The sequence below is a fragment of the Lactuca serriola genome, chromosome 2 (assembly GCF_051521515.1).
Source record: "Lactuca serriola cultivar US96UC23 chromosome 2, Lser_US96UC23_V15, whole genome shotgun sequence".
Classification (NCBI taxonomy): Eukaryota; Viridiplantae; Streptophyta; class Magnoliopsida; order Asterales; family Asteraceae; genus Lactuca; species Lactuca serriola.
Genome location: NC_136409.1, coordinates 198,837,704 through 198,857,729, shown reverse-complemented (window position 1 = coordinate 198,857,729; position 20,026 = coordinate 198,837,704). Strand labels below are relative to the sequence as shown.

The following is a 20,026-nucleotide window of genomic DNA, read 5'->3' as shown; positions in this document are numbered from 1 at the left end:
AGGTTCTTCTACATATTCATACGAAGATATAATCAGATTTTTGGTTTTTTTTTTTTTCTATTTATGTATGTGTGTTAGTTTATGTAATTAATTTTTGGATTTGATTTCATAAATGGATTTGATGTCTTGAATGAATTTTTATTTTTGAATTTTTTCTGGATTAGAACATGGATTATGTTTTCTCCGATGACAGATTTGGCAGTGGTGGTAGCCCGGAGGTTAGTGATGGTGGTGGTCAGAGGCTAATGGTGGTGGTGGTGGTGGTCAGAGGTAATTATCCGATAGCCAAGTACCATGAATTTAATAAATAATTTTCTTAATGGATTAATAACTAGATAAATTAAAAAAAAATGATAATAAAATAAAAAAAATAATAAATAAATAAATAAGGGCAAAACGGTATTTTTATGTCATGAGCGATGAAATGTGCAAGTTTTAACAAACGATGGACGATCCAAGTTAATTTTTAAAAATAATGATTAAACACGTTTTTTTGGCATGTATACGATGGACGATTGGTGTAATTTACCCTTATTATTTACTCAAACTTAATTAATAACATTAGATTTAACTACCAAGCTCGTTTTGGCTACACTCTAATGAAAACAATATGTGTTAGAGCTTGTGAACACATTGCAATACCAATTTAAATACATAACTGGGAGTCCTTTACACTATGTGTGGACTCTGGTTGGGACGAGACACATTCTTCAACATGGAATATGTTCAAAGTTGTATATATTTTTTTTAATTGTGTATCAATTTATTTCTTTTAATAGATCTATTTATTAAATATCTTTCGTAATGGTTTATTTGAAAATAAGTTTTTTTTCTTTAAACAATGCAGAAGGGTCCCAAAGTAAAAAAGTTTACCAAAAAAATTGAATATAATTTCCAAAATAGCACATTGGATTGAAAATGCTAGTAAGGTGCACATGGTTAGACATTATATATAAATACAAATATATAACTTAAAAGGATTAACAATAAGTACTTTTTATAAAGATTTTTAAATACATTGTTTATATAGTATATCCAAATACATAGTTTCCATAATATTTCCAAATATATAATGTTCTCAGTATCTCTAATACATATTTTTCTTAATAATTCCATATATGAAGTTTCAAAGGTTTGTCAATACGTAAAGCATTGCATTAGTTTAGAATATACACTTTAAGTGAAGAAATATCATCATCTAATATCATAATGTATTTGAATGCAATACATGTCATATTTTAATTGGTTTCTCAATTTCTATTTCCATTCTATTAATTCCTTGAAAACTAGTTTGGATTTGGGAAGAACTTCCTCACATAACCCAAACAATGAGATGTTTGGGCTACTTAAATGTAATATGTACAATTTCATGGGCTATCATCTATCTATCTATCTATCTATCTATCTATCTATATATATATATATATATATATATATATATATATATATATATATATATATATATAAAGACTATCTTCATTAGCAATCCAATCCAACCCAACTTTTCTAATAAAAAACTAATTTCTCTCTTTTCTACGTATTCAACTCAATCCAGTCTAACTTTTTACACCCATTAGCAACCCAATCCAAACCCATTTTTATTTAAAAATATAACTTAATTTAAATTTTCTTTTACTAAAAACTACTAGAAATATTAAAAATAAATATTTTATTTGAAACAAATAAATTATTTATATTAAAAGTAAAATTAAATAAAATAAATATTTTACATTCATGAAACATACTTAATAAAATAGATAAAATAAATTACAGATACAGAAGATGCAAACTACTAAATTATTCTTCAGTGCTGAATTTTTTCCATATATGCTCAATCAAATCGTTTTTTAGAGCGTTATTAGCTTCTCTATTGCGAACCTGTGCCATGTTGGTCATATAACGGGATAGATCTCCAATTCGTTGAGTAGAGTATTCAAAAGATTCTTCGTCTTCTGTAGTTATAAATTCTGATGGATCATAATAATGAAGGTATGTGTGTCGTTTATCCTCAACTATCATATTATGAATAATGATACATGCAATCATAATTTTCCCCATCATATCTTTGTCCCACACAAGGTAAGGGCGATGAAGAAAAGCAAAACGAGCTTGTAAAACTCCAAATGCTCGTTCAACATCTTTTCTAGCTGCCTCTTGATATTCAGCGAACAACTTGTGTTTTCGAATTTGTGAAGAACTTATTGACTTGACAAAGGCAGCCCATGAAGGATATATACCATCAGTGAGATAATAAGTCATATTATTTTCTCGATCATTCACAGTGTAACTCACCTTTGGTGCTCGACCTGCCAAGACATCATCAAAAAAAGGAGATCTTTGGAGGACGTTAATGTCATTGCACGAACCTAGTGTTCCGAAGAATGCATGTCATATCCATAAGTCATACGATGCAACAGCTTCCAAAATTATTGTTGTCTTACCGCTTCTACCTGCATATTGTCCAGCCCAAGCGGTGGGGCAGTTTTTCCATTCCCAGTGCATGCAATCAATACTGCCTACCATACCTGGAAATCCACATTCTTCTCCAACATGGAGCAGTCGTGCCAAATCATCTCTATTGGGACTTCTAAGGTACTCTTCACGAAAGCATGAAATAACACCTTCCACAAACTTTACAAGAGCATCCCTTGTCACGGTCTCACTCATTCTCAAATATTCATCAAGTGCATCTACTGATGTCCCATATGCCAACACCCTCATAGCTGCAGTACATTTATGTATTGGTGAAAAACCTTCTTTGCCTATGGCATCGCGTCTTTGTTGAAAATATCGGTCATTGGCTGTAACAGCTTCCACTATGCGGAGAAATAGTGGTTTCGCATTCGAAATCTACCACAGAATTTTGTTTCACCATACGTTGGGTTGTCAACAAAGTAGTCTTTCATCAAACGTGCCTCACCCTGCTCACGTTCCCGGTCACAATACCTCCTTCTTGATCTAGGATGATCTCTTACACTCATGTTTGGCAAGCCTATGAGTAACTCACTCATGATAACATCAAGTTTTCGATTTTGTTGAACAACTCGTGCTTCCCATTCATCATATTCATTCACATGCGATGAACCGGAACCATCTGATGAGTTTGCATTATAAGACATTTTTCAAAAAGATTAGAAATGAAGAGTGAAATGAAGAATTAGAGGTGGGTATGAAAATATGTAAGTGTTATACTCTATTAATAAAGGAAGAATATTTATTTTTGTTTGTTTTTTCCAATTTTTAAATAAAGATAATGTTAAAATAGTTTATCTAGATAAAATCCAAGGATCCTATAAAAAGACGACACGTCACAGAATCTTATACACATAAGATAATGAAGGATTTTCTCGATGATAAGATTATACTGACAACTCTGCATTCAATAAAGATGATAATGACAACTTTGTATTCAATAAAAGCATACGAGAAATGAGTGGTGTCTCCGAAAGATGATAATGACAACTGTGCATTCAAAATAAAATGTTGGTGATTTTATATCACTAATATATATATTTAAGTGTAATAGGGGTTAATTTGTTGATCAATGTCACTTTAACAATTATCGAACAAATTAGTATGGTGCGGAGTGCACATTTGTTTGATTTTGTCATTGTTGAAAGTATACTGTTATTTAGGGGCGAAGCCCCTGAACTGACGGGGGTCCGGGGGCAGCGCCCCTGGGAGTGGAGTCCAAGGGGCGGCATCCCCTGGCAGGGTCCAAGGGGCAGAGCCCCTGGCTGGTTTATGTTACTATATAAAAAATGTCTTAGAAATCCGTATTTTGATAAAAACACCCGGTTTTGTGATCCATTTATAGACCCGGTTTTATGGTAGTTTGTGACAGGTAATATGGCCATTTTTGGACAGGAAGTTATTTATATATAACTACCATATGGCAGTTTTAAGACAGAAAGTTAGTTTTCTGTTATATATGATCAATTTTGGATTCTCTTTTGGGTACAAATTCATAACATCTTCTTCATTCTATATTCTAGAAAAATAGTGAGTTTCATCCAATTTGAGATTTTGAGTGTACCCTCGAAATGCTTTAATCTGAAAGTGTTTCACAACTCTCATTGAATCCAAGTATATCTCTACCCCGAATATCTAACATAAAATATCTTACAAATACATAATACATAATAAAATATCTTACAAATACATAATAAAATATCTTACAAATATATTAAAAGCATGAGATACAAATATAAAATAAAATATCTTACAAATACACTAAAACATACACTAAATTGCAATTAGTTTCCATAAAACTTAGACATTAGAAAACATTTCATGTTTTCTTCTTCAGGTGACAAGCGCTCCTTTTGTAGGAGTGTGTTCAAATGCAAACTTTGCATCTTCATTAGCTCCCTTTCATCTGTTTTTTGCTCCCTTTGTTGATCCAAGTCGATTCTTTTTTTCATGACTTCTACTTCACTATTTCTACTAAGCCTCATTGCACGAAGTTCTACAACAACTTCATTAGAAGACTTACTTTTTTCTTTTCTTTTAGCAGCATCTCTACCCGTTGGATGTTTAGTTGTTGAACCAATAATATTTGCCCCTTCTGTGTTGGATTGGACACAATACTCCCCTTCTTCAGTAGACCTTGATCTTTTTATGCTACCACCACTTTCTTCATCACCCACTTCATATTCAGGACGTGATCGTGTTGCATCATGATCTAGCTGTAAATCCCATTTTCGATGTTTACACATAACCTCATTAAAAACAATTGTGTCATTGAAGTTGTTTCCACTTGTCTCATACAATTTATGAGCTTTGTTCTCAACATCTTTCATACTCATTCCACTTCTTCTTTTTCTATATGCTTCTCGGTAAACACCAACCTTTTTTGCCGGTACTTGCATTAAGTCGTTTATAACGACCTTTAATTTTGAGCTATGTTCCTGTTACCAATCTTTCCTGGGTTTTCCGCCTGATTTGCATCATATAGCTCCTTCACTTGTGCCCATATTGATGTTTTCTTTTGGTTTTTTCCACGTCTCTCATCTTCACTAACGATACAATATGCTGACATTAAAGCGATATCTTCATCAGCATCTCATTTATCACCTCTTGGATTTTTTCCGATATTTTGTGAGGTTTAAACATTTTTAGTGATTGGAAATTGATTGGGATTTGCAAAAAACTGTAAGGTTTCATAACTTTGAAAGTTTTGATAATCTTGAGAATCATCAAGATTTAAGACCAAATTTGGATTCATCTTATTAAAGAAATCAAAAGGGTTTAGAAATGAAAAGTTGAGATGAGATATGAAGTATATCAATATTATAATCTATTTATAGAGAAAAAAAATTAGTATTTTTTTAAAAAAATTTTGATTGAGATAATATTAGATTTTTAGTAAATAATGTTTTTTATCCTAAAATATACTAATGTTATCTAAAAAAAATATGGGTGTATGTTTCTTGTTTCAACACGTATAAAGTAGATTGGTGTGAGCTCTTGTGAACTTGGGTTGGAATGCCGGCCTAGTTCACCAAATTAACTCAAAAAAAATTATTTAATATAGTGTGAGCGGTCGTCAAATAGACCCCAATGGAGGTAGTCTAAGGGCTACATGTAAGGGTGGCTACCATAATTTATAGTAGTTACTTACTTTTCCATGAGGCTAGTCAAGTGACAAGTATAACATTGGATACCAATGGTAGCTACCCAAACACATATTCATGTATCCGGTATCCCCAAATTCCTAAAAGCAATATAAAAGTACCTTTCGGTTTGCCTATTTCCAAATGTCTTAACTTCTCAATGTTTTCCACTCATGCTCCCTATATGACTTAATGAATACATATAGCACAATAGCACATGGTTTACCAATGTTACTCAAATATCTTTAAATGCAAAAAATGAATCAAATGCATACATATAATTATACAAGTGTCTTTAAATGTTATATATGATTCCAAAATATATACATATGATTTACTCAACTATCTATAAATACTATGCATCATTAAAATATACATATAATTACCACGTATTTTTAAATGTTATACATAATTTAAAGATACAAATACAAATATACACCCACGTATAAGTTTCCAATATATACGTATAGTACTAGTGTGCTACAATAATAACATGTATTCCAATTCAATACAATCAGCTAAGTAGAGCATCCACTCCAAGAATCGTTAGAGTGGTCCAACTTTTATATAACAATATTGCTTAATAAAAAATGAGACCCACGTTAAATAAGTTTTGTCAAAAAAAAAATGCTAAAAGTTTTTTTTTTATATATATATAAAAATGAGACAAACACTTGATATATTTTTAGTTATATGAAAAGATTTTATTTTTGGTTTTATAATTTCAATTGCTATCGTTCTCGTTTGATGTTTTAACAAATTCAGTCCCTTAATTTGTAGATTTATTGCATCTTGTCTTTAACAATTTTCCATTTTCAATTTCAAGGTTTCAATTTTGGATGTCTATAAGCACAAGGATAGAATTGGGACACAATTGTTATCGGAATCTTGTTCTTGATTACAATCTATCTTACCTTCAATGACTTCTCTGGTTCCCATTAATTCTGTAACAACTATACAATTCAATCATATGTCGCAAAATTCTTCATCTATTTGCTATTGTGATGAAAAATCAAAGTATGATTTCTGAAACTAGTAACAAAATTGAATAACCTGTTCTGAGAATTGTATTGGAAGATAGATGGAAGTTGATGAACCGATACTTCACAATTCAGCTACGGACTCTAAAAGACCTTCAGGAATCTCATGCATCAACTTCTCCAAGAAAGCAGCAGCATCCTCGTCCATGGAGGAAGTTGGTTCTGATACAGTGGCCACAAGAACAACATTATCTTCATCCTCAACATCTATTTCATGTACACTGTGAAAAGCATCCTTAAGTTCTTGAACCAATGTCTTATAGAACAGGTCATCCACAGGAACCACATTGATGATACAGACACCATGATCATCATCAAAAAGTAATCTAACAGCCTGAATCACAGATTTCTTAACAAATTCTAGTGGTGGAGCACGTATGCCATATCGAGGCTCATTTGAATCCAAATCAACCATAACTACATCAAATTTAGCATCCAAACCATCAATTTTAACATCTGGATCTGAATCATCTGTTGCCCCTTTTTTTTGTTGCATCGCAGAGTTTTGAATCAGTTCGATAGCATCTCCAACAATTAGTTGAATAGAATTTCCATTGTTGAATCCGAAAAACTGCTTTGCAGCACTCAGAACAGCCTCATCGATCTCCACTCCAACAACTTCAAACCCCATTTGAGTGTTCAAGAAAGTTAACAAAGCACCACCACCAACCCCTAAACACAAAGCTCTTGGAGGAAACCCTTGTCTAATTCGCTTATTGAGATGTGAACCAATATAGAAAAGACCAGAAACCATAGGAGCCAAGTATGAGTGAACGAGAATTGTTGTATCGATTTGAAACTTTACGTTCTTCATTTTCTTCAGATACTCCAAGTTTATCACGTCAGCAACAACCTTACCATCATCAGCCATAACAGGATAAAGATGGACCTGTGATTGTATCAAATTAGGCATTCTTTTAAACCTCAAATTCCTCCGGAGTTTTTTATCAACGCTATCATCATGAACTTCCATTAACACATCTTCAACAACAAATTCCCCAACAACAGGGCCTACAAATGTAGCTACAATCACCCGATACAACAGATCATCTTCATATGTCAAGAATCGGATTTTCGGCAAACCGTTTTGAAAACACACTTTGGGATGCAGAGACATCACTAGTGACTGCAATTCGTCTTCTAGTTTCTTTCTGTCAACATCAACGGTATCAGTATCCGGTGGCCGAGTATAAATGCAAGGATGTGGATTAGGCGGGAGATCATTGCCGATTAGGATGAGACGCGAGATGTTAGGGTAATCTAATAAGAGCTGACGAAGACCAGAATTAGCACAGAAGGTCCAGTCTGTTTCCCTCTGGTCCGGTACAATCATGGCGGCGATTTTTGGGAGGTCATCGGCAGCGACGGGTACCGGAGAATCGAGTACGACGACGCGGATCCTTGGAGTGCGGAGGTAGCAGCGGTGGTTAACGGGGTTTGGGGTTGTGCATGTGACGATCCGCGATGGCGTTAGGGTTTCGAACATTGGGTCGATCGACATTACTTGCGTTGATGAAAAGATTGAAAGTTAGTTGCTGGAGTCGGAGTTGTTCACAACTGTTTTGAAGAGGAGAACAGTATCCGTTTGATTTGAAATTTATTACCGTCGCCCTTTCGGCTCTCGGGAAGGGATTGAATTTTTACAAGACAAAACTTCAAAAATGGTCCCTGTGGTTTCTAGAAATATCAAGTTTAGTCCCTAAGTTCAAAAAACCTCACAGATGGTCCCTGTGGTTTCAAAACTTTTAACAAATGGTCCTTCCGGCTCACTCCGTTAGCATTTCACCGTTAACTCATTTTTTAATAAAATATTGCAGGGGTAATTTCGTCATTTCAGTTGTAACCTCCTCTCTTTAATATGAAATGATTACTTGCTTGCACATCACTACCCGTCCCTCTCCCAAGAAGATAACCAGTTACAGGTTTAGTCATCGGGTTCATTCCCATCGTAGAAGCAAGAACAGAAATTGGGATTTAGGGTTTTAAGCTGCAGAAATTGCAATGGTGCTATCAATATGGTGTTTTCGAGAAAAATTTGTAACCGTGGAGGACTTAGGAAAAACATACGGTACAATACTACAACAAAACTTGTTTTTTCTTGGTCTATTGTGTTGACGTAAGGAAATCATTGATTTTACTCTTTCTTTTTTTTGTGTTTACAGAAGGTTATGAGAACTATTTCACGTTGAAGATACACTACAGTGGTGTCTTCACCAAAGCACCTGGAAGGAAATACGTTGATGGTGTTGTAGCATATGTAGATTATGTTGACACTGATTTATTTTCAGTTCATGAGCTTGACGACATGGTTCGAGAACTAGGGTACAAAACTGAGCAAACCCTTTACTACCATTTCTGTATCCCTGAATACCCTTTGGACTATGGCTTAATGCCTTTAGGTAATGATCAAGATGTACTTAAAATGGTATCATATGTCCCTAAACACAGACTTATTAGGGTGTATATTGAAACTGGTCAGACAAGGGTAGGTAGTTATTACAAGTCTCCTTCTAAAGTTGTTATTGAAGAGTTGGAGCCTGATAGTGTGTCACATGAAATGAATAGAAAGAAACCTTGTAGGAGAGAAGCAGGCTCATGTAGTAGAAAGCTTGATCTAAACAAGTCTATGAACCCTGATTATGAGCAGTCACAAGTGTTAGATGTTGATGAAGGCCATGATTACTCAAAGAGTATTCTACCATTTATAAGGTCACAAGGTAAACAAAGTCATGTCATTCAAAAGGAAGTGGTGAATCATGAAATTGAAACTCAAGAAGAAGTGATCACTAGTGCAGTTGAAACTGAAGAACAATTGGGAACTTACCATGTACAGGAACCAAGCTGCCAAGCTGATAATGGAGCTAATACTACAACAGTTGATGACTATGAACCATTTGTAGAGGATTACTCACTTTATGCTGATTATGATGCTGAGTTTAATGTTCAAACTTCATTTGAAAAACAACCAGAAGTGGATTATCCAGAGGGTATGGTGAGTGATGATAGTGGAGATGCTTTCTACTCTGAGAGTGGCCATGGTTCTGAGGATAGTGGAGATGATTCTGATGACAGTGAATACAATGTGGATGAGTCTAACATACAATTTGATGTAGATGTAGACATGAGTGAATTCCATAATGCTGTTGATGTAGATGAACATGGAATCTTGAACAATCATTCAAAAGATGATGGGATTGGAGTGGTTGACTTTGATAATGAGTTGGAAGTTATTGCCACTGATGATTATCAATTTGCAGGATTTCATGAAGATGATAGGAAGAGACTGCTAAAAGAGTTGAGTAAGTCAAGTACATGCTCACATGGAGAGGTTCATGTTAAACCATTTCAGATTGGTCAGGTCTTCAAAACCAAGGTTGATGTTAAAAACTACATGAACTCACATGCTGTAGCAACAAGGAGGTCTTTATACCTAGCCAAAAATGACAAAATCCGGATTAGGGTGAAATGTAAAGGTGTTGTAAGTAAGGCTTCTACAGGAGTTGATAGTGGTGGGCCCTCAACCAGAAGTAGGGCAAAGTGCAAGGGTAAAGATGTAATTGCCAATAAAGGTACATGTCCATGGGCAGTCCAAATATCGAGGGCTAATGAAAATCAGGATTGGTTGGTGAAAACAGTACAGGATGAGCATAAATGTTTGCAAACAAGGGCGGTTAAAGCTTGCACTTCCAGATACGTAGCAAACTTAATTGTTCAACAAATACAGAGTAACCCTAAAATTCCAGTGAAAGCTTTACACGAAGAGTTGTGCAAGAAACTGGAGGTAGGAATGTCATTGCAAAAAGGTCGCTAGGGCAAAGTCAATGGCTGAGCGTATCATTAGTAGGGACTACCAAGTACAGTATGGATTTTTGAGGGATTATGTGTTGGAGCTACTCAACACTAATCCTGGTACAACAGTTCGGATTGATGTGTATCCAGAAACCTCCCTGTCTGTTACCACAAGAACTTTTAGAAGAATATATGTCTGTTTAGGTGCATTGAAGTTAGGATTCAAATCTGGATTAAGAGATTTTCTAGGTCTGGATGGTACTTTCATGAAGGGCCCTTACACTGGGCAAGTGTTAACTGTTGTAGGGTTGGACTCAAACAATGGCATATACCCTGTAGCATATGCAGTGGTAGAGACAGAATCAACAAGTAGCTGGACCTGGTTCTTGGAACTGTTAGGAGAAGATCTGGATCTGGGACCAAATTCAAACTTTACCTTCATTTCAGATAGACAAAAGGTGTGTACCACCTAACTTTTTTATTACCTTTACTAAATACATTTGGTTAACTAATGTTGATTACATTGACTTTTGTTTAGGGAATAATACCAGCAATGGAGAAAGTATTCCCTAGTGCAGAACACAGGTTCTGTTTGAGGCATATCCAGGAAAACATGAAGAAGCAATGGAAAGGAAAAGACTTAAGTGACCAGCTTTGGGAGTGTGGTAGAGCAACAACAGTCAATCATTTTAACAGAGCAATGGATGAGTTGAAGAAGATCAATGCAGAGGCTCATGCTTGGGTGTCTAAGATCCCAGCAAACACTTGGGCTAAATCTCACTTTAGTGGTAAGTTTCTAGAAATTTATTGAGAATTGTTAATCTTCCCTTTTGTGTGTTTACTATATGTGTAATTGTCTTCTGTTAATATATATTATTCAGGAAGGGCACATACTGATTGTTTGTTGAATAACCTTTGTGAGGTATTCAATTCAAAGCTAGATGAAGGTAGGGATAAACCTATTATCACTTGCTTAGAGTATATTAGAGAGTATCTCATGAAGAGGTTATGTGTGGTGCAAAAGGAAATAGATAAGTGTGAAGGACTTCTAACCCCTACTGCAACTACACTGTTTGAAAAGATTAAGGCTGATGCATCAAAGTATGTGGCTAAATACAATGGGGCAGGGAAGTACCAAGTGGCAAGCACATAGCAAGACCAATATGTGGTAAATTTGAATGATCACAGTTGCAGTTGTAGGTTTTGGGAGATTACAGGTTTCCCATGTAGACATGCTGTTTGTGCTATATGGGACAAAATTGAAAATGGTGAAAATGCCCCACATGTTGATGAATGGGTCCATCCTTGCTATAGGTTATCAACATGGAAAGCCATGTATTTCAACAAAATTGATCCATTGAATAGACGTACAATGTGGCCTAAAAGTGACTGCCCATTCACTTTACTTCCACCAAAACATAAGACACAGGTTTGTATTTAAAGTACACCAAATATATAGTATACATGTGAACATGGAATGAATTCAATTTTAACTATAGTATATCAACATGTGTAGGTTGGGAGGCCTAAGAAGAAGAGAAGAAGGGGTGTTGATGAGCCAAACAGCCAAGCTGGTAGATTGAGCAGGAAATATTTGGCAGTCACTTGTTCAAAGTGTCATAACAAAGGGCACAATTCCAGAACATGTAAAGGGCAGGGAGGCAGTGGTGAAGTTGGAGGAGGCTGAAAATTGACTTTTTAGTGGTTATTAGGATGTTGGTGTTGTAGGTATTTAGAAACTTATGTAATGTGTACTTGTTTGAAGATGTGTTAAGAACTTGAAAACTTTGCATGTAATGCTTGTGTTGTAGGTCTTTTTAAAAATTTGCATCATGGTTGTGTTAAGAACTTTATAACTTTGAATGTAATGGTGTGTATGCACTTTTTGGTGATGAATTAATATGTTTTGTGTACTACCCTTCACTTCACAGATCAATTAATAACAATGTACATTTCAATTGCAAATGAAAACCATCTTCAAGATGCAATTACAATACACTTAACAATTACATTTCAAAAACATTCAAGAAATTGAACAATGAACTATAACAAACTACATTCCATTACCATTACCATTACCACTGCATTACACATTAATCTGATACATAAACCAAATACACCAACACCAATTCCAAAACCACCTACATAAACTGAAAGCAAAAAAACCCCTATCCAATTAAAATAAAAAAAAAACCCTGCAATGGTTACAAACCAAAAACCAAAACTCCATTACCATCCAAACCTTCAGAAGATACTTAGAGATTAAAATAATACCAAAAAAAAAACACCCATGAACAAAACAACATCAGCTGGTAGTTCCACAATTCTGCAGTTACAATGGCGACCCTCTCCTCCAATCGATTCATTGATCTTATCAAACCTGGAATCACCACCAATGCCCTAGCACACATAGGGGGATCAGACCATCGAATGAAACCACATCTTTTACAGTTCCAAAATTGCCTTCCAGGGTTACGATCCGTCCATGAAGTGATCTTCGTTGCTTCATTCCCACATCTGCAAGTCACCATCTTTGAATCAGAAGCGATTGGATGTCGTGAAGGGTGCAACGGTCGAGCAACAGTGGAAAGGAGGAGAGATGATCGACTAATGAAGCTAAAGGATTTGCCCAAAAATCGGACATGCAATTTCTTTTAAAGAGAGGAGGTTACAACTGAAATGACGAAATTACCCCTGCAATATTTTATTAAAAAATGAGTTAACGGTGAAATGCTAACGGAGTGAGCCGGAAGGACCATTTGTTAAAAGTTTTGAAACCACAGGGACCATCTGTGAGGTTTTTTGAACTTAGGGACTAAACTTGATATTTTTGGAAACCACAGGGACCATTTTTGAAGTTTTGTCTTTTTACAATTATTATTTTTGTTTAAATTTAATCTTAATATAAATTATTGATAATGGTCTTTTGTGAATATGTTTTTTCGAGTTAAGCAGAAAAAATATTGAAAGGGTTCCGAGTAAAGCATTTGATATATCAAAAGAATGAGTTATTTTACAAAACTACTTCGTGAAAAAATATTCAAAGAGTTCTATGATTTATTTTCCAAAATAATAATAATAATAATAATGTGAGCTATTCATGGAATTCCGTAGGAAAAATAGTAGAATTGTAAATCCATGTACATAACTTTGCTTAAACAACCTCATTAACCTTCAATTTGAGCGTCGATTTTCTATTATTGACAACCGGATGTTAAGTGTCGAAGTTAACTTCCAAGGGGTTTTGTTTCAAATCCATTATAATACATTACATTACAGTGGGGGTGTGTGTATCAATTGATGATGTGGATTTTGAAAAAAAAAATGAATTACCCAACTTAATAAAGTACCTTATTAGCTTGATCAAGGACTTTATTACAAATCTTTATTACTTTTACAAATCTTTATTACTTGTGTAGTGATCAAATTTTGGCAAGATGTTTGAAGTTATTGATATGTGATATAGATTTCAAACAATGCATAGTTAATAGACATCGTAATGGTTGTCTCATATGTATGTACATTTAGAGGTGTTTGTTTAGATGTAGCGGTGATTCGATCCGATAAAATCAAATGAATCCAAATTGATTTTGGTTTTCAAATCATGTATTAAATAGTATAAACTAAATTCAAATCCAATATGATCCAACCAAATTACAATTCGGTTGGATTAGTTTTATAGTTCGGTTTTTAAAAACATAAACATCTTAGAACCACATATAAATAGAATATTAGTCAACTTTATATAATATACAAAACCAAATTATTTAGTTGTGGTTTAAAACTTATAAACAACTATTAAAAAATATATTATAGTTTAATATTTTATATATAAAAAACTTTTGATAGAAAATGCATATTTAGGGTTTTTATTAGATGAACTTTAAATATAATGGAAAACAAAAAATACTAAATTAATAAATAATTATAGATATATATTGAAAATAAACAAATAGTAAATTGTTATTCGGTTGTAATGGATTATTCGGTTCTTATTTTATAAACAAAAACCAATCCTAAATCCAAAATAATAATTTTGGTTTTGTTGAAAACCAATAAAAAAACGAATATTCGAACCAATTTATCCAATTAGATAATGTGGTTTTATCCAAATAGTGAACAATCCTATGTACATTGACCATCATGATGAGGACATATTGGATTTGATTGCAAAGAAAACCATTCACTTACGAAAACTGATTTCAGACATGATGAAATTGATATGAGTAGTGAGGAAAAAGATGACGAAGTTGATGACAGGTAGTATGAAGATGGTGAGGAAGATGGTTTGTCTAATGATTGCCCAATGGAACATGAAATTGATGCGGAGAAAATAAAAACTATGGCGGCTAGCCTTGAGGATCCATTTGTAAATGTGTTGTCTATAAATACTTAAATAGCAATGACAATATAATTGTAGAACAAAAATAGTTTCGTACACATGACCCCACATTAAATTGGAAGCCAATGATACCAATTTATGGCATGTGTTTTGAAGACATATATTGTTTGGAATGTCGCTATGCAAAATTATGGAGATATGTCCATGAATTAAGGAGCTATAACGGTGGTTCAATTATCAAATTAGATGTCAATGTCATGTCTAATGGAAAGAAATGCTTTAAATTTTTCTATATATATTTGTTTCAAGAGTGCGAAGGATGGGTGGATAAAAGGGTTGAAAAAGAGTAATTAACGTGGATGGTCTTTTTTAAAGGATGTTTGTCAAAAAGGAATTGCTTTCAGTAGTTGGACATGATGTAAACAATTTCAGTTGAAAATAAAGAGACATGGAAACGACTCATAGAATTGGTGATAGAAGACATACGAATGGTTATTGGAACTAGGGGTGTTCAAAGTCGGATATCCGCAAATTTCGGATACTGGATTTTGGTATCTGAATCTGATAAAGAATGGGTTATGGGTCTTATATAAATATATGGGCAAACATTGGGGACCTGATTGTAATATCTATTATTATTTGTTTTGCACCCTATCTAGAATTATCTCAAGGATACCATAAATAGTGTGGTGACAGGAGTAGTAGGCATTCAGTCTTTTGCATTTGAAGTCATCGACATTAGCTTGGGCAGGAGGTCATCTCTTTGAGACCTTCTCTGACTTAGGGTAGGAAGGATAATCATTTGATTAACTTCTCTGATTTGTTATTTTGTTATTTCCAGTTGAAGTTCATAGTAATCAAGCATTTACTTCTTGATTTTCATTATTGTTTTAAGATTCCTATCAATTGGTTCCATTTTCGAGAATCAAACCCAGGTCTCCTAGGTGAAAAACCATATATCAAGCATGTTAAAGTACAAAACTTAGGAACAAATGGTGAAGAGTTTGCATGGTATCGGTACACAGTGAATGGTTGAACGAAGGGTCCGCCAATTGGTACTTATGAGCTTGCTTTAGTAGTTAAAGAACTTGGAGCTAGAGAAATATTGCTCAATTGTATTGCATGTAGCGGTCAAGGAAAATGATTTAATATTAACTTGAATATGGTAATTCTCGATGTTGTGAGCATTCCGATATTCAAGGTTGACTTCTTTTTCCCTCCATGGTTCTCTTCAAGTGCCAAGAAGCTAATTAAAAGGATTTTGGATCCTAATCCCCAGACAAGAAATATAATAGCTGAAGTGGTTAAGAATGAATGGTTTAAGAAAGGATATGTGCCACCAAGATTTGAACGAGATAATGTTATTCTAGCTGATGTGAGTGTTATCTTCAATGAAGCCGTGAAATATCCTATCCTATGGTGGAAAGGCAGGATGAACAGCCTGCTCAACCTGTCACCATGAACGCTTACGAATTTATCTCTAAATCTAAAGGCCTCAATCTCAATCATTTTTTTGAAAAACAATGGGGCTTGTGAAGCGTAAAACAATATTTACATTGAACTGTCCAACAAATAAGAATATATCAAAATAGAAGAATCTACTACACCAGTCAGATTTGATGTAAAAAAAAGTACAAAGTTGAAACTTCAAGGTGAAAAAGACAGGATGCATGGGCCATTTATATGTTCCAATAGAGAATTTTGAAGTGGCACCTTCAATTCACATGGTTGAGGTTTGAAAAGCAGGAGGAGATACATTAAAATTTCACAAGTTTTACAAGAACCTTTCTATTGTATTGAAGGCTATCGTGTGGAGAAATAGAGTTGTGGAAAGTGGAGATCTAAATGGCTAAATGGCTCGAGGACAAGCCTCTTCTTCAAGACGGCAGTATTGATAAAGAATTGGTTATGTGTCTTATATATGTAACACCCAAAATCTGGAAGGCCAAGAAAGGAAAGAAACCCTAATTTTTAGAGGCGACTCGGCGAGTCCGAGCGGGATCCGAGTCGAGGAGTAAGTGACCGACTCGGCGAGTCGGTCAAGGTGACTCGGCGAGTCTGGTCTGTGCGAGGAACACCCTACTTTCGGGACTTGGAGCCTTTATAAACGCCTTAATATCCTTCCTAGGGTCCTTTTACTGCCTCTTGCACCCAGAGCATTGAACCCCAAGCCCCATTGTTGCCCATTCAAGCTCCCAAGACATATTGAGTGATTTGAAGGAAAAAGAAGAAGGGGAAATCATTGAGGCTTCAAGAATTGGTCTTGGATCTGAAGATTGGGGAACATTTCTGAGCATCTGAAGGTAATAAGCCGTTTCTCTCTTTTAGATCTTCTATGGTTGTGAGATTTGGGGCTTTTAAGCCATGGTTTGCCACCCAATTGAGTTAGAAGTCGGATCTGGAGTTGCTACTTCAGATCCAAGTGTGTTATGGCCTAGAGAAGCACAAAGTATCAGCCATTGAGTCGATTTCGGAGCCTCTTGGTCTTAAACCCTAGTTTATGGTGGATTGTGCCTAGATCTCCTTCCTTATACGTAAAGTTTGCAACTTTACGTGGGGAATAGGCTTGGGAAGGGTAGATCTACAGTTTGGGGTCCATGCATGACTCAAAAGTCCTCTGCATGTATGTAGATCTAAATGGACTCGGCGAGTCCTTCGAGTGGACTCGGCGAGTAACATGAAGATGGGGAGGAACTCGACGAGTGGGATGAACAGCTCATCGAGTCGGATGAAGATGGGCATGAACTCGGCGAGTTGGATGAACAACTCGGCGAGTTGGATGAACAACTCGGCGAGTTGGATGAAGATTTCCTTATGCTCGGCGTGTCTGTTCTTGGACTCGGCGAGTCAGGTCGCGTAGCCCCAAACCCTTCGAGTTGAGATTCGAATCAGTGAGTCAGGTGGAGACTCAGCGAGTGGACAGGTTAGGACTCGGAAATCGTTGGACTCGGCGAGTCATGTCGCGAATGGAAGGACCCTGAGTATATGAACTCGGCGAGTCAGTATGTGGACTCGGCGAGTAGGGTTGACCTGGAAAGGTTGACTTTGACCAGGACTTTGTCATTGGCAAGAGTTGACTTAGTTGACCTTGGAGGTCAGTTAGACTAAGTGTTATGTTGATATTGGTAGCTCGGGGAGCTAGTGGAGCAGCAGTTCGGAGTCAGTGGTCAGGTAGCGGTCAAAGGGATTAGCAGCAGCAGTTCAGCAGTATCAGGTGAGTTTCCCTTTGTGTGAATGGGTCTACGGCCACAATGCCGGCCCATGTAGATATGAGTAGAAGACCCGGGGGTTAGCCCTAGGCATCGTATGCTAGTATGTTGTTCAGGACGAGGTCCAATGTTAGCGGGCGGGTGCCCAAGGAATGATTTATGTGATAGTTTATACTTGTTGTCTTTGTGATACTTGTATGTGCCTGGTAGGGTGGTGAATGTGGGCGAGGTCCCTTACCTCACCAATAGCAGAGTGTGGATGGTGTTCCACATCTCATTAGCAGCAGATCAGGGGCGAGGCCCAAGTTAGGGAAAGAGTGAGTGCGGGCTGGGCCCGTATCTCACTATCAGTAAGTGTAACATCCCCCTCTGGCACGTATCACAATATTGTCCGCTTTGGGCGACTCGGCACGAGGACTTCCCAGGGGGTCACCCATCCTGGTACTACTCCCGCCCGAGCACGCTTAACTGCAGAGTTCTTATGGGATCTGCTGCCCTCACGGTTTTAAAACGCGTTGTGACAAGGAAGGTATCAACACCCCTTTATAAGGAAATGTTTCGTTCTCCTTCCAAGCCGATGTGGGATCAGATCTAACCCACTTTCACCCCCCATTATAGGGTTCGACGTCCCCGTCGAACACATCGACCCGTGCCCTGGCTCTGATACCATTTGTAACATCCCCCTCTGGCACGTATCACAATATTGTCCGCTTTGGGCCACTCGGCACGAGGACTTCCCAGGGGGTCACCCATCCTGGTACTACTCCCGCCCGAGCACGCTTAACTGCAGAGTTCTTATGGGATCTGCTACCCTCACGGCTTTAAAACGCGTTGTGATAGGGAAGGTATCCACACCCCTTATAAGGAATGCTTAGTTCTCCTTCCCAGCCGATGTGGGATCAGATCTAACCCACTTTATCAAGTGAGTTAGATCTGATCCCACATCGGCTAGGAAGGAGAACTAAACACTTCTTATAAGGGGTGTGGATACCTTCCTTGTCACAACGCGTTTTAAAGCCGTGAGGGCAGCAGATCCCATAAGAACTCTGCAGTTAAGCGTGCTCGGGCGGGAGTAGTACCAGGATGGGTGACCCCTGGGAAGTCCTCGTGCCGAGTGGCCCAAAGCGGACAATATTGTGATACGTGCCAGAGGGGGATGTTACAAATGGTATCAGAGCTAGGGCACGGGTCGATGTGTTCGACGGGGACGTCGAACCCTATAATGGGGGGTGAAAGTGAGTTAGATCTGATCCCACATCGGCTAGGAAGGAGAACTAAACACTTCTTATAAGGGGTGTGGATACCTTCCTTGTCACAACGCGTTTTAAAGCCGTGAGGGCAGCAGATCCCATAAGAACTCTGCAGTTAAGCGTGCTCGGGCGGGAGTAGTACCAGGATGGGTGACCCCGTGGGAAGTCCTCGTGCCGAGTGGCCCAAAGCGGACAATATTGTGATATGTGCTAGAGGGGGATGTTAAGCGTGCTCGGGCGGGAGTAGTACCAGGATGGGTGACCCCCTGGGAAGTCCTCGTGCCGAGTGGCCCAAAGCGGACAATATTGTGATACATGCCAGAGGGGGATGTTACAAATGGTATCAGAGCCAGGGCACGGGTCGATGTGTTCGACGGGGACGTCGAACCCTATAATGGGGGTGAAAGTGGGTTAGATCTGATCCCACATCGGCTGGAAAGGAGAACTAAGCATTCCTTATAAGGGGTGTGGATACCTTCCCTATCACAACGCGTTTTAAAGTCGTGAGGGCAGCAGATCCCATAAGAACTCTGCAGTTAAGCGTGCTCGGGCGGGAGTAGTACCAGGATGGGTGACCCCCTGGGAAGTCCTCGTGCCGAGTGGCCCAAAGCAGACAATATTGTGATACGTGCCAGAGGGGGATGTTACAAATGGTATCAGAGCCAGGGCACGGGTCGATGTGTTCGACGGGGACGTCGAACCCTATAATGGGGGGTGAAAGTGGGTTAGATCTGATCCCACATCGGCTGGAAAGGAGAACTAAGCATTCCTTATAAGGGGT

At 37.1% G+C, this 20,026-nt stretch overlaps 2 protein-coding genes and 1 pseudogene across 2 annotated transcripts; 1 reads left to right on the top strand and 2 right to left on the bottom strand.

Annotated features, from left to right (window-relative positions):
- Nucleotides 1-1,797: 1,797 nt before the first annotated feature.
- On the bottom strand, nt 1,798-3,119 carry LOC145089940 (uncharacterized; annotated as a pseudogene).
- Nucleotides 3,120-6,719: 3,600 nt separating this feature from the next.
- LOC145089939 (uncharacterized) lies at nt 6,720-8,156 on the bottom strand. The gene has a single exon (XM_079028317.1). The coding sequence runs from the start codon at nt 8,154-8,156 to the stop codon at nt 6,720-6,722; it is 1,437 nt and encodes a 478-aa protein (XP_078884443.1).
- Nucleotides 8,157-10,476: 2,320 nt separating this feature from the next.
- LOC145089938 (protein FAR1-RELATED SEQUENCE 6-like) lies at nt 10,477-12,131 on the top strand. The gene is made up of 5 exons (XM_079028316.1): nt 10,477-10,902; nt 10,983-11,232; nt 11,326-11,575; nt 11,633-11,873; nt 11,961-12,131. Exons 1-5 carry the CDS (start codon nt 10,477-10,479, stop codon nt 12,129-12,131), a joined length of 1,338 nt encoding a protein of 445 aa, XP_078884442.1.
- Nucleotides 12,132-20,026: the final 7,895 nt, after the last annotated feature.

Coding starts and splice junctions, on each gene's coding strand:
- LOC145089939 (XM_079028317.1), bottom strand. CDS start 8,156: ATGTCGATCGACCCAATGTTCGAAACCCTAACGCCATCGCGGATCGTC.
- LOC145089938 (XM_079028316.1), top strand. CDS start 10,477: ATGGCTGAGCGTATCATTAGTAGGGACTACCAAGTACAGTATGGATTT. Junction 10,903..10,982: donor TCATTTCAGATAGACAAAAG/GTGTGTACCACC, acceptor ACTTTTGTTTAG/GGAATAATACCAGCAATGGA. Junction 11,233..11,325: donor GGCTAAATCTCACTTTAGTG/GTAAGTTTCTAG, acceptor TATATTATTCAG/GAAGGGCACATACTGATTGT.